This window comes from Trichechus manatus, unplaced genomic scaffold (genome assembly GCF_000243295.1).
Source record: "Trichechus manatus latirostris isolate Lorelei unplaced genomic scaffold, TriManLat1.0 scaffold00180, whole genome shotgun sequence".
NCBI classification, from domain to species: Eukaryota; Metazoa; Chordata; class Mammalia; order Sirenia; family Trichechidae; genus Trichechus; species Trichechus manatus.
The window spans coordinates 1,369,482-1,382,328 of NW_004444116.1; the positions used below are offsets into that span (position 1 = coordinate 1,369,482).

The 12,847-nt window shown below is 41.2% G+C and overlaps 1 protein-coding gene across 1 annotated transcript; it reads right to left on the reverse strand.

The window, feature by feature from the left end:
- Positions 1-806: 806 nt before the first annotated feature.
- ZKSCAN4 (zinc finger with KRAB and SCAN domains 4) lies at positions 807-9,555 on the reverse strand. The gene is made up of 5 exons (XM_004387054.2): positions 8,844-9,555; positions 7,324-7,471; positions 6,089-6,171; positions 4,956-5,079; positions 807-4,119 (listed from the first exon to the last, which is right to left on the reverse strand). The coding sequence occupies exons 1-5, from the start codon at positions 9,264-9,266 to the stop codon at positions 3,254-3,256; spliced, it is 1,644 nt and encodes a 547-aa protein (XP_004387111.1). The 5' UTR covers positions 9,267-9,555; the 3' UTR covers positions 807-3,253.
- Between the last annotated feature and the right edge of the window lie 3,292 nt (positions 9,556-12,847).

Consider the following 12,847-nt stretch of genomic DNA (forward strand, 5'->3'; position numbering starts at 1 on the left):
GGATTAAGAACAATTCTAGGAGGGCTATTGGTCAAAACTCTTTTCATTATAGCCATTCATTCTACCCAAGTAGAAAGAATATGCTATAAGCAGTTACTAGGAGAAAAAAAAAAAAAAAAAAAGAGGAATTTCTGCATTGCTTCAATTGCAGAGATGAAGTAGAATGGCTAATTGATATGAAAATTCATAACAATGATTTAAGAAAGCATGAAAAGTAGCATTTTATTCCACTGTTTATATCTTAACTAAGCAGCTTATCTTAATGAATCTAATTTTATCTGAAAATAGTTTTTTTAACCTATCCTTTTAAACATACTAGAAAGAAATCCATTTTATAATTCATTTATAAATTCATTTATTTATAAACACACTTTGTTTTATACAAAAGTAGGGTGGGTAAATGACTACCAGCAAACTGATTTTTTTTAAATTGAAATTACACAATTACATAACACTGCTAGATAAATTTTTCTAGGTAATACTTAAATCAAAAAATGTCAGTGGTTCCCCAGTGCTTACTGAATAAAGTTTACACTACTTGCTCTGGCACTGAAGGCCCCTATAATCTACCTACATCTTCAAATTTGTCTTATTAACTAACTTTGACAAATTCTCTGTTAGCATCGCGTGTCACCCTGTCTATGTGTCTTAGTTCTCTAGTGCCGCTGTAACAGAAATACCATAAGTGGGTGGCTCTAACATACAGAAATTTGTTTTCTCACAGTGTAGGTGACTGGAAGTTCAAATTCAGGGTGGCAGCTCTAGGGGGAGGTCCTTGTCTCTTTTCAGCTTCTGTTCCTTGGTTCCTTGGCAATCTCCGTGTGGCATTCATGTTCTCCCATCTCTGCTTGCTTCTCTGTGCCTAATCTGCCCCTTTTATATCCTGAAGGTGATTGATTTAAAACACACCCTACACTGATATGGTCTCATTAATATAATAAAGAAAACCCTTTTCCCAAATGGGACTACATCCACTAGTGGTTACGATTTACAACACACATTTTTGGGGGACACAATTCAATCCATGTAATCATAATCACTCCTTAGCAGGAAGTGACCTTTCCCTTCTTTGAGCTTCTATAGCCCTCAGTTTACCACTTGCAAGGTATTTTTTATTGCATTGCCTTAGTCGGGTGTAAGTCTTATCGATTTTATTATACTGAAACACCAAGCCCGAGTATGTATGTACACACACACACACACACACACACACACACACTCTCATATATATATATACATATAGATTTTTGCCCCTTCCATTGTCTAGCATAGTAGGCACTCAAAAGTATTTTTCTGCAAAATCTCCCCCCTCTGCAGAGATTTTTTTGGTTTGGAAGGAGTGGAAGTATGACAGGAGACACAGTGGTCCCTTGTTAATCTCAGTAATTTATACATGTGTATAATGCTTCCTGGTTTGTAAAAGGCTTTCAAATACATTTCAAGTTAGAAAAATGAACAGGGTAACTAGTTTGTAATGAGTCTGAGCATTTACAATTAGAGATATTAGCAACTATTTAAGAAAAATAAAGACTAGGGAAGGAAAAGAGAAGTGGCTAGCTCTTGTGGAAATAACAAAAGGTTAATTTAAGAGGGAAAAAAAGGCTAGAAAAGATTTGAGTGGAGAAAATACAGAATTTTTCAAAGCACAAAAGGTTTAAATTAGCTTGAAGTTAAGAGGATGATGAAGGCAATGAAAGCTTGTAGGGAATTAATAATGAGAGAACCCTATGGTTTAGAAAGTGTCCCTAATCTGCCTGTGGTGCCACATGCAGCGCAGGAATCCAGACAGGGTGTTTGAGAATAAGCAAGAACACTACAGTAATGGCTGAACAAAACACCATTAGGAATTTCATCAGAAATAGAAGCCATTCATGGCACAGCCTGGCAATGCTGGCAGCTGGTGATATGCACTCAGGTATCTAGTAAGTAGATACAAGTCTTTGAAAGATGCAGTAAAAGATTATTTGGGTGGAAACAGGAGATATGAAATTATTTCCTGTGATTAACTCACAGCATTGAGTCTTCACATGTTTATACTTTGGATATTATGGAATCCTTTGATCAGATACTCAAGATTTCCAATGTGCCTCTGAACAGATATATTTCGCCTACCACTCACACTCAGGGTTCTACCCTCACCGGCTGCCTCTAAACCTATCTTTCTATCCCCAACTCATAGGGAAGTTTTGAAAGCATGAATGATACTTGTTATTAATATTTTGTGTGAATCCTTATGAGCTAGAGAAGTTGGAGCTTAGCTGGCATAAGCCTTGATCCACAGTCAGCTATAAGGTGAGGGGAGAGGGACAAGGATGATGTCTTGGTACTTGGTTAGACCCAAGGTAAATAAGTGGTGAGAAAAAAGCTGTTTAGCATTACAGCTCCAACAAGCATTAGAGAAGTTTGTCAAAATTCTTAATCATTTTAATCTGACTTGATAAACTGATTTTTACTTTGTCTGAATGTGAAAACTTCCTTCCAAAAGAGTAGCAATATTAATATGAATTAACATAATTAATGTTTACTGAAGAATAAAGTTCCATGGATGGATCTGTCTAACAATGGGCTCATGATGAAGAAGCTATTTAAGGCATTTTTACTGTAAGTACTATGGTGATGAAGAAATATGGACTCCCCACTCCAACTCTGCCAACCCTTTGTACGTGGCAACAAATGCAGCTAAGATTAACCCAGAATCTAGACCTTCAGAGTTAGACATAAACACAAATGGCTTTGATTAGAAATTTCTCAGAAATCTAAACAAGCATCAGATTTTCAGAGCTATGAAGGAAATCTCACTGGTACACTTAATAAATATTTATTAGCACCTATGAACAAGGCACAGCGGATTGAACTCAGGAATCTGACCAACTCAAAGACTGATTACAGGCAAAATGAATGTTCTAAGGAGCAGCCCCCATAATCACAGCAGTCCACCCAGGAGATGTGATAAAGTGCTGGCTAAGGGCGAGTAGCCAGACTGGAAGCCCATTTAAGTTTGATGGGTAAGAATAAACCATTTTAGGTCCAACCTCTTCCTCACAACTCTCCCAGAAGGTCCTATCAAACAAGTTGTTTTTCAGGTCACCTTATAGAATCTGGACGATACCTAGTCTCAGCCAGACTCTATATACACCTGATGGTGTTTAGTGGTAAACAAAGGCCCCTCAACAGTTTTTATAGTTAGGAGGTGCTCCACGGTGGCTTCAGTCCCATGAGGAATGAGTACCACCTTTGGCATGTACTACATGGGTCACTGTGATAGAATTCTTTTCCCAACGTGGCTTCTCTGATGTTGAACAAGGTATGAAGTTCGGGTGAAGCCTTTTCCACATGCATCACACTGATAGGGTTTCTCACCAGTGTGAATTTTTTGATGTTCAATAAGGCTTCTATTCCGAGTGAAACTTCTGTCACACTCATTACATTTATAAGACACGGAAGCCTCAACATTTTCCCACTGGTTTTCCATTCTACCCTGACTTTCCCAGGTCTCTCCATGTTCAGAATCTTGAACATTTTTATCCCCACCGTGGATCCTCTGATGTCTCAGGAGATGTGAATTCCGCCTAAAGGCTTTGCCACACATGTTGCACTGATAGGGCTTCTCCCCAGTATGGATTTTGTGATGTTCAAGGAGGCTGCAGCTCTGGCTGAACGTTTTCCCACAGTCATCACACTCATAGGGTTTCTCCCCAGTGTGGGTTCTCTGGTGTTTAATAAGGTTTGAACTGTGACTGAAGACCTTGCCGCACTCTTCACACTCATATGGCTTCTCACCAGTGTGGACTCTCTGATGAATGACAAGGGCAGAGCTCCCAATGAAGGTCTTGCCACAGTCTTCACATTCATAGGGCTTCTCCCCAGTGTGGATTCTCCTGTGCTTACTCAGGCCTGAACTCTGAGCAAAACTCTTTCCACATTCATGGCAGTAGTGCCGCCTACTTCCTGTGGCATTTTTCTGCTTTCTGTGTAACCTGCCCTCCTGTTCACCAGCTTCTGCACATGAAGTAATCTGAGCAACGTCTTCACCCAGGTGGCATGGGATCTCCCCAGGCTCTCGTACTAGATGTTCATCTTCAGGAGGCAAGTCCCTGATCTTAGTTTGTATTTCACCACCTGAAACAACAAATGACTGGTGACTCTCAGTTATGCCCTGTCATGGAAGGAAAGCTCTGTGATGAGTACCAGGGAGGCAAGACTCACAGTGGTCTGTATATGTCTGGTATGAGGACTTGAGTGCAAGAATGAAGATTGGCATAAAGGTGAAAAACAGGACTGCTGGGAGGAAAGACCTGAGAATGGGAATGGGATTAGATACTAAAGGGGCTGAACAGAAGGCCACAGTAAACAGGGGAAGTGAAAGGGTTTCTGAAGCCTTCTGTAAGAAACAGGGAAAGAGGGGACTCAAACTGGTTACTGACCAACGGAAATAGAAGTCATCTCTGACTCCGCCAAATAGAACTGGCTTCAGCGCTGGGAGATATGAGCTGGAGCCCCTGCTGTACCAACAATCAGCTGTGTGAACTCAGACAAGTCACCTAACCTCTGTTCTCTGCATCCTCATCTCTAAGGTCCCTCTAGCTCTCACACTTTATGATCTCATGGCCCACTTCCGGAAGAGACCCTTCAGCTTTCCTCATCGGTCAGGCCCTAAGAAGGGAAGGAAAGGAAGTCAACATTTACTGAGCATTTTACTATGAGCCAGGCCTGTGCTAAGGGGTAGCATCTACTACATCCCACTTAACCTGACTAGAGAACTGGCAGGCCAGATAAAAAAGCAAGGCTCAGAAGGGTTAAGGAACTAGTCGGACAGCTGGTTAGCAGTGGGGATTCAGAAATAGTGGTTCTTAATCCAAACATAATGGGGCTCCAAAGCTTCTAACAGCCCAGTAGGTTCTAATACAGAAGGAAAACCAAGAAACCTTAAGAGAAATAAGTGTCCATCGTCTTACCCAGGGAGATGAGGCTGCCACAGTTCTCCTGCCTCTTGTCTCTGTAGAGATTCACCTGAGATGAGTCCAGCTGTGCCCACCCAGGGGAGACGGTCAAGGCCACATCTTCCACTTTCAGCAAACCCTGAAACAAGAGGCAATTCCACGTAGTTCCTCTTGTCAAGGTCACTCCCAAAGCTGGGCACTGCTTTGAGGAGTACATGCAAAGAGTAAACATCCCACTTAAAGGGGCTCTCCAAAAAAGAGCAAGCCCCCCAACCATACCTACTTAACCCTATCTTTAGTAACACACACACACATATATAAAACAACCATTAAAGGAAGAAAATGTTAAACAGACTAGGGTAAGTATTTTCATATAAATACCTAGACTACAGTCCAGAAAGTGAAAAGATTTGGAAAATAACGGCCAACAGAGTAAAAAGGTGGACCAGATCCAAAACTTTCAAAAAGATTTGTGTTGTGCTTTTTTGCCATAGTAGGAATAGGCTCATTTATATTGATGATTTTTTAAACACAATAAAATCTAGGTCTGAAGTGAGAAAATTCAGGAAAAAAAATGGATACTACAGCAACTCAAATACTGAGATATTCAAACAAAACATGAAAGACTGGGTAAGAAATGAAAATCCAGGTAAGAAAACATTGCTCAGCTGGTATCGTAAATAACTTTAGACTCAAGAGGACAGGTCTTATGTGTCCCTTCAAGTGTGAGCTCCTTGAGGTCAAAGTCCATGTCTTTAGATCCTTCAGGATAATTTACAACAGGATAATTTACGATACTTTAAAAAAAACAAAACAAAAGCACCATCATATTAAGACCCTAAGTTTCTATTTGCTGAATTGCCTTATTGAAGAAGAAAATCCCACAGATGAAGGGGCTAAGCAAACAGCTGGGGTAGGGAAGATCTGGGAAGCATAGACAGTCCTCCAAGCTAGTAGTAAAACAGGAAAAGCCTCTTACATGGGCACCAAAATGAAGACAGTGACAAACAACCTTAGGATCCATGAAAAACCTCAAATTCCATGTGGATCTAAGATTGGTGTGGAGAAGGAGTGGGGAGGGAGGGTCTTTCGTGAGAAGTCCAACAGTAGTAAAAAATGCTGGGAGAGAGAGGGGGCCTCCAGCTCACCTGGGACTCTGGGATGAGCCTGGCAGCTACCACTGTGTCTTCTCTGCAGCTTCCTCCCTCGGCAAGACCAGGAACCTGGAGAACTAAGAAGGAAAGAAGCTATGGATGAGATCTACCCTGGCATTCAGCCTCTCTGCCCTGTGGAATCCAAGTTCAAAAACTGGGTTAATAAATTCCTCCCAAACATGTTTATACAGAGTATGTTTCTTTCCAAATGCCTGATCCCTACCAGCTGCAATCCCAGGGCTTGAAGGAAGCTGGTGTGCTCCTGTAGAGGCACACCACGGGCAGGATCCTTGGGAGGAATGGGGAAATGAAAGCAACATTAAAAAAAAAAAAAGCTTTCCATTTGAAGATCTTTTGCTAGGATAGGGGCATAAAATACAACTTTGGGTTAAAATGTCTTTAGTAGCTGTTAGAGTGCTTTCTTCTTTGGTTTTTGAAAAACTAAGAGGAGTCAGACAAGGAGTCAGAAAGGGAGTCCACTTGCACAGAACTTGCTCAGATTCAAGAAAGAGAAAAGTAAAGAACTTCAGGTTTCCCTACAAAAGTAAATTTTGCAAGGGGAAGAAAATAAGTTGGTTTAGGCTAAAATCTCTGTTGAGAAGTAAAGATTTCATGTTGGCTGGAGTGTCCCAATTTTGTTTATCTTGGGAAACTTCCCAAACGGTTACAGCACATGAGGGAAAACCCTGGAACAGATTCCTATGGAGTGATATTCATGCTGTTCTAATAACAGACCTAGAGTTTAGATTTATACTCTTTAATCTGCAATAGTCCTATGATTTCTGGAATATTCTGGCTGGCTTTACAGATTCTGTCTTATTTCCTTATTGCACTTGCCACTATCCAAAACTGTATTATTAATTTGTCTTCCCTACTAAATGTAAGCTCCATCAGAGTAAGGATCCGTCTCACTGATGGCTCTATCCCCAGTGCGAACGACACTGGCTGCCACATAGGAGACTTCCATAAATATGTGTTAAATGAATAGAGACCACTATGTTCTTTAAAAAAACAAATTCTTTCCAAACTCCAATTTTAGTAAAATCTTATTTACTATCTAGTTTGGTTAGGAAGGCTTTCCAAAATTGTGTTTGCAATTTCATTTTTAGTTTCAGTCTCAAAGTAAAGTTGATCTGTGATAGGTAAATGTGAATGGATCTTTTAGGTGGCCCTTAAGTGAAATTAGATAAAGTCTGTAGAATTCATAGTGCCCAGAAGATAATCCTCACCTCTATCTTGTAAGGGCTGGGATCCCCGAGATTCATGCTTGAGCAGAGCCTTCATGGGCTGGAATTGGCTCATTTGTGACCTCCAGGCTCTTGTCAACAGTGCTGTCTTGCAACAGAGCAGTTCTTGCCCAGGGTCGAAAGCTGGGACCTGGAAATAATTCATTTATTTTTATTTGTTCAACAAAAATGTCTATTGTGCCTTCTATGTGCTAGTACTCTTTCTTTTCCGTACACTATTGCTAACAGCTTTACAATATCAACTCATTTAACACAGACAACAACAACCCTGTGAAGTAGTAACTATTATGATCCTGAAACATGGAGATTTTAAGAAGCTTGGCCACAATCACCCACCTAGTTAGTGGCAATGCTAGAAAGAGAGCTCTCACAAAATCCAACTCCACGCTCTTAATCATTACTCTATGCTCACTCATAAATATATACGTGCTTTCATGAAAATATGGTATTAAATTCTTAGAGAATACTAACACCTTTTCTTTCCTGAAAAAAATGAGAATAATAATTTCTAGCTTACAAGGTTTTAGAGACCAGTAAATAAAATCATTGTATGTGAAATCACCTAACACAAGGCCTGGCACATAGTATGTACTCATTAAATGCAGACTTCCTACTGGATATTTATAGTTAAATTACAGTTTTCAAGTCACTTTCATGATCATTAACTCATGTGCAACACAAAATTTCTCACATCCTCTAAAGAATGAAGAGCCTGAAATTCAAAGACTTGAATGACTTTTTACTGTTACACAGCTCAGGTGCAATAGATCCAAGTCAAGAACCTTGGGCTCCTGGTTACTGGTTAGAAAGCTTTACTCTGGTCGCATCCCCTGAAGGAAGGTGCACACAAGGACACAGACAAATGCAAAGAGAAAACAGTCTCATACAACAGGCAGGAAGATGCAGGTAAAAATGAACCGTTTCTACCAGGAGTTCTTAACCAGTGGGCCATGAACTCCTTCCCAAGTGGTCCATGACATGGAAAGGAAAAAACATATTTTTCCATTTTACTAATCTTTAAGTGAAATTTAGCTTTTCTTTCAATTATGAATGCAAGCAACAAACCAAGGTGGTATGAGTCGTACCTCTGACTTTGTCACCAATAGAAATTGCAGATGTTTTCATATTACATGACAACCAGGCAAATAGCCTCTGAGTCAACATGCTTATCACCACCTTGAAATTGCCACAATTATTATACCTGCCCTATATCTTATTATTTACTGCATTAATTTAAAAAAAAACTTTATCACAAATTTGTTTAATATTTTGCTACCTGTATTTCAGCATAATTGATTTTCTTTGTAGTCCTTTATATTTTACTTTATGCATTTAAAAATATTATTCTGAGAACGGGTCCAGGGACTTAACCTTACTGCTAAAGAGGTTCATGGTACAGAAAAAGACTGACAACCCCTGGATCTGAAGGAATGTCCCTCATTCCGATCTTGAAATTTTAGGAAGAAACCACAGCTCTGAGATACTAAACCAGTTGTCTCTACCTGCGGCCTTGGCTCATCCAGCTGCCTCTCCAAATACTCCAACAGAACCACCGCCTCCTCCCCGCTCTCTGGATGCTGCTCCTGCACCCAGCTCTGCAGCGCCCCGGGCAGGATGGTCAGGAACTGCTCCAGCACCAGCAGCTCCAGGATCTGCTCCTTGCTGTGCATCTCGGGCCGCAGCCATTGCCTGCAGAGCTCCTGGAGCCGGCTCAGCGCCTCGCGGGGCCCTGCAGCCTCTGGGTAGCGGAAGCTCCGGAAGCGCTGGCGGGAGCGCTCTGGGCCTGGTGCCGGGCTGCAGGACAAACGGGCCTCCTCCGCAAAGGCAGAGGCCTCCTCCTTCTCCACCTTCACGGTCAGGAGCCCCGTCTGGTCCTCTGTAGACTGGGCGTCCAGGGCTGCACGTTGCCTCGATTCTCTTGCCATCCTGGGCCAAGGCAGTACTTGGGCCTCACTCTAGCTGGGAGCTGTATTTCTGAGAAGATTCCTGAACAGTGGGAAATCGCTATTAACTAGTGAAACTCCAAGCTCTCTCCTCTCGCGTATCCAGGGGCCCGTGGCACCCCGGGGCACAGCTGCACAGATTTCTGTTGAAAGTTCGCGATTTTACAAAGGCCTTCTCTGCACCCTACGCTGAAATAGGTACTGCAAAGGATGTCCTGGGGGTGCGAGTGAAAATCCCCCAGGCGTAGAAAAGAAGTTGGGGTTAGGGCACGGAAGCTTTGGTGGGAATCAATGCAACTTCCTGGGCCCTCTAGGAGGCTCCTCTCGTTGGTTTTCTCCGAGTTAACCCTCTAGCAAACACGTCCTTACCTACAGTCCAGGGACTGCAGTTAACGCGAGGGAGAAAAAAGGATGACAGGCTCTGGATCACAAAAAATAGGACTGACTCTTTTCAACCCCGAGCACCTGCTGGAGAGGCTCCCAATCCTCCCTCATGTGACGCTTATCCAAATAGATGGTATAAAACTGACACTAAAATTCAGCTGGAAAGCGGGCTTCTTTCCCCAGAGCCCTCTGAGCTCTGGGCAGGAGAACGTTAGTCTGTCTCAGAAACATCAGAGAAACAGGAAACAGCACCAGCCACTTGCCTGAAGAGAGTGGCGGCTGCCCCTGGTTCTTGCCCCTCTCAAGCTGCCACCCTTTCCTTCCCTTCAGGACAAAACTTCTTGAAGGAAAATCCTCTCGTTCCCAACTCTAGTCCTCACCTCCCACTTATCCTTCAACACATTGCAGGCAGCAAACTACCACCAATGCCACTGAGACTCTCTTGCAGAAGTAACGTGAGATGCTCCCCTTGGTTACCACTTCCCATGGTCACCTCTCAACCAGGCTGACGGTGCTGTCCACTTCCAGAAACTCTCTCATCCCTGGCTTCAGGGACTCCATTCTCTTCTATTTTCCTCCTTTCTGTTTCTTTCCAGCTCTGCTCCTCAGTCTGGCATGGTGGTTATGTGCACAGACTCTCAGGCCAGGCTACCTGGGTTCATAATCTTGGCTTTACCACTTACTAGCTGGATGACAAGAAGCCCTGGTGGTGCAGTGGTTTTCAGTGCTTGGCTGCTAACAGAAAGGTCAACTGTCTGCTTTCGAAAAGATTACAGCCTTGGAAACCCTATGGGGCAGTTCTACTCTGTCCTACAGGGTCACTATGAGTCAAAATCAACTTGACAGCAGTGGGTTTGGTTTTTTTGAGCTGGATGAGCCTGGAAAGTTACTTAACCTCTCTGTGCCTCCTTTCCCCATCTATATGTGGGATAGTAATAACAGACAGAGATGTTGCGTGCCTTAATTGAATTTTTTGTGTTAAGTGCTTAGAAAATGCCTGGCCTGTGGTAAGGTGGCCCACCCTCAAAGGAAAGGAAGCCCTGAGATTCCTTTGAACCAGATGGGACTAGATTTTAAACCAGAATTGACTGTAAAGTTATCTGAGTGGGTTGAGATGGCAGTAAGATACCTTTCTACCTAGTGGAATGGAGGGGCTAGAAAATGCAAGGTTGGCAAACAATGAGAGAACAAAATATCACGTAGATACCTTCCTGAGTTTTTATTCTTCAATCTGTCCTTACGCAGATAAAGATCATGTAAAGGAGACAACTTAGGAAAAGGAAAGGCCCCATTAGACATCACAAATGAAAAGCGCTAGAAAATACTTTCTATTAGCTGACACAGGCTAGACAGGGCACGGCCCATGAAGTATTTTTGGCAAAATAAAGTGAGCATGAATATAATTAAGTCTCTAGATCCAAATACCAGTGTAAAGGAGAGATACAGGAGCAAGTTAAATGAGCAGTTTTTAAACTTTGCTGCACATTAGAATCACTGAGGAGCTTTTTAAAATATCTAGATACCTTGTCCACAACCAAGATAGATTAAATCAGAATTTCAGGAGGTGGGATTTAGGCATCAATAACTTTTAAAATTTCCCAGGTAATTCCAACATGCAGCTAATTTTGGGAACTAATGAGTTAAATGCTACTGAAAAGCAGCACTCGGTCAAATCCACAGTGTGAGACAGGACAGGACAGAAGACCCAGGTTCTTCAACCAATAAAGGCATTTTTAAAAAGAGTGGGCGAAAGGGGACTGTCCTAGATTGAAAGAGACTGAATAGACATATCAATGAAATGTAATGGAAAAACTGACTGGAAGAAACAACTGTAAGACGTATTTGAGATGACTCGGAAAACTTGAACATAATGATATTAAGGAATTTCTCTCAATTTTGTTGAGTGTGATAATGATAGTATAGTTATTTTAAGAAAAAGTCCTTATTTGTTAGAAATTCATACTGAAGTACTTGTGGGTGAACTGATACAATGTCTGGGATTTGTTTTAAAATCCTCAGAAAGAAAGAAAATGCCACGAAGATGATAATTGTTGAAGCTGGGTGAGAGGCATATGGGGGTTCATTATAATAGTCTTTCTACATTTATATATGCTTGTAATTTTCCATAGCAATTTTGAAAACATGGCTTGAATTGAAAATGAGGTGCTTGCTACAAAGTAGAGTATTTCTTAAGATACAGTCATATCTGAAACCGGAGAGATGGTTTTGAACAGCTTGCAAGGTCTGTGGAGAAAAAATAAAAAACTGATAAATGTCAGAAAATTTTTAGTCAAAGCTCAGACCTTAGTCAATTAAAAAAAAAAATCACTGAGGAAAAGCCCTTCAATATCCCTTTTGGAGGAAAGCATTCACGCAAAAGCCTCACCTTTCTGACACAGTATATTCTGTGTTCATTCACCTTAGTACTGGGTGGAGAATACAAACATGATCAGTTTGTAAAATAAATCAACAGAAGACATATAATTTATAATAGTACAATAATAATAGCTCACGTTTATAGAACACAGTACATAATGTATTATAATACAATAATAATAGCTTGAATTTATAGAACATGTATTTTATGCACTCTGCTAAGCTCTTCTCATGCATTACTTATGTTACTACATGTTAGAATGTGAATACATACCTTATAAGAGTGTTTTAGTTTGCACAGTAGTTGGAGTGATAGAAATCATTGAGTGATAGAAGTCTTGCATTAATTAAAAATACAGCAATTCATTAAAGGATGTCTGGTTAGAGATTTGGCAGTTGATACAATATTCCAAGTTCAATACCCAAGTCCAATATCGGGGTCTTACTACCACCAAACAAAATCCACCTCTTATCAGGAGTAAATAAATAAATAAATAAACTTTATTTATGGAAACTGAAATTTGAATTTCATATAGTTTTCATGTCGCAAAATATTCTTTTGATTTTTTTTCCCCCAACCATAAAAAAAAGGTAAGAACCATTCTTCACTCAGGCAATACAAAAACAGATGGTGAATGGTCTCGGGGAACATCCAGCTCAATTGGCATAACACAGTTTATAAAGACTATGTTCTACATTCTACCTTGGTGAGTAGCGTCTGGTGTCTTAAAAGCCTGTGAGCAGCCATCTAAGATACCCCACTGGTCTCATCCTTTCGGGAGCAAGGGAGAATGAAGAGAACA

Coding starts and splice junctions, on each gene's coding strand:
- ZKSCAN4 (XM_004387054.2), bottom strand. CDS start 9,266: ATGGCAAGAGAATCGAGGCAACGTGCAGCCCTGGACGCCCAGTCTACA. Junction 6,172..7,323: donor CCAGCCCTTACAAGATAGAG/GTGAGGATTATC, acceptor TTTCCTTCTTAG/TTCTCCAGGTTCCTGGTCTT. Junction 5,080..6,088: donor GGCTCATCCCAGAGTCCCAG/GTGAGCTGGAGG, acceptor CTCTTGTTTCAG/GGTTTGCTGAAAGTGGAAGA.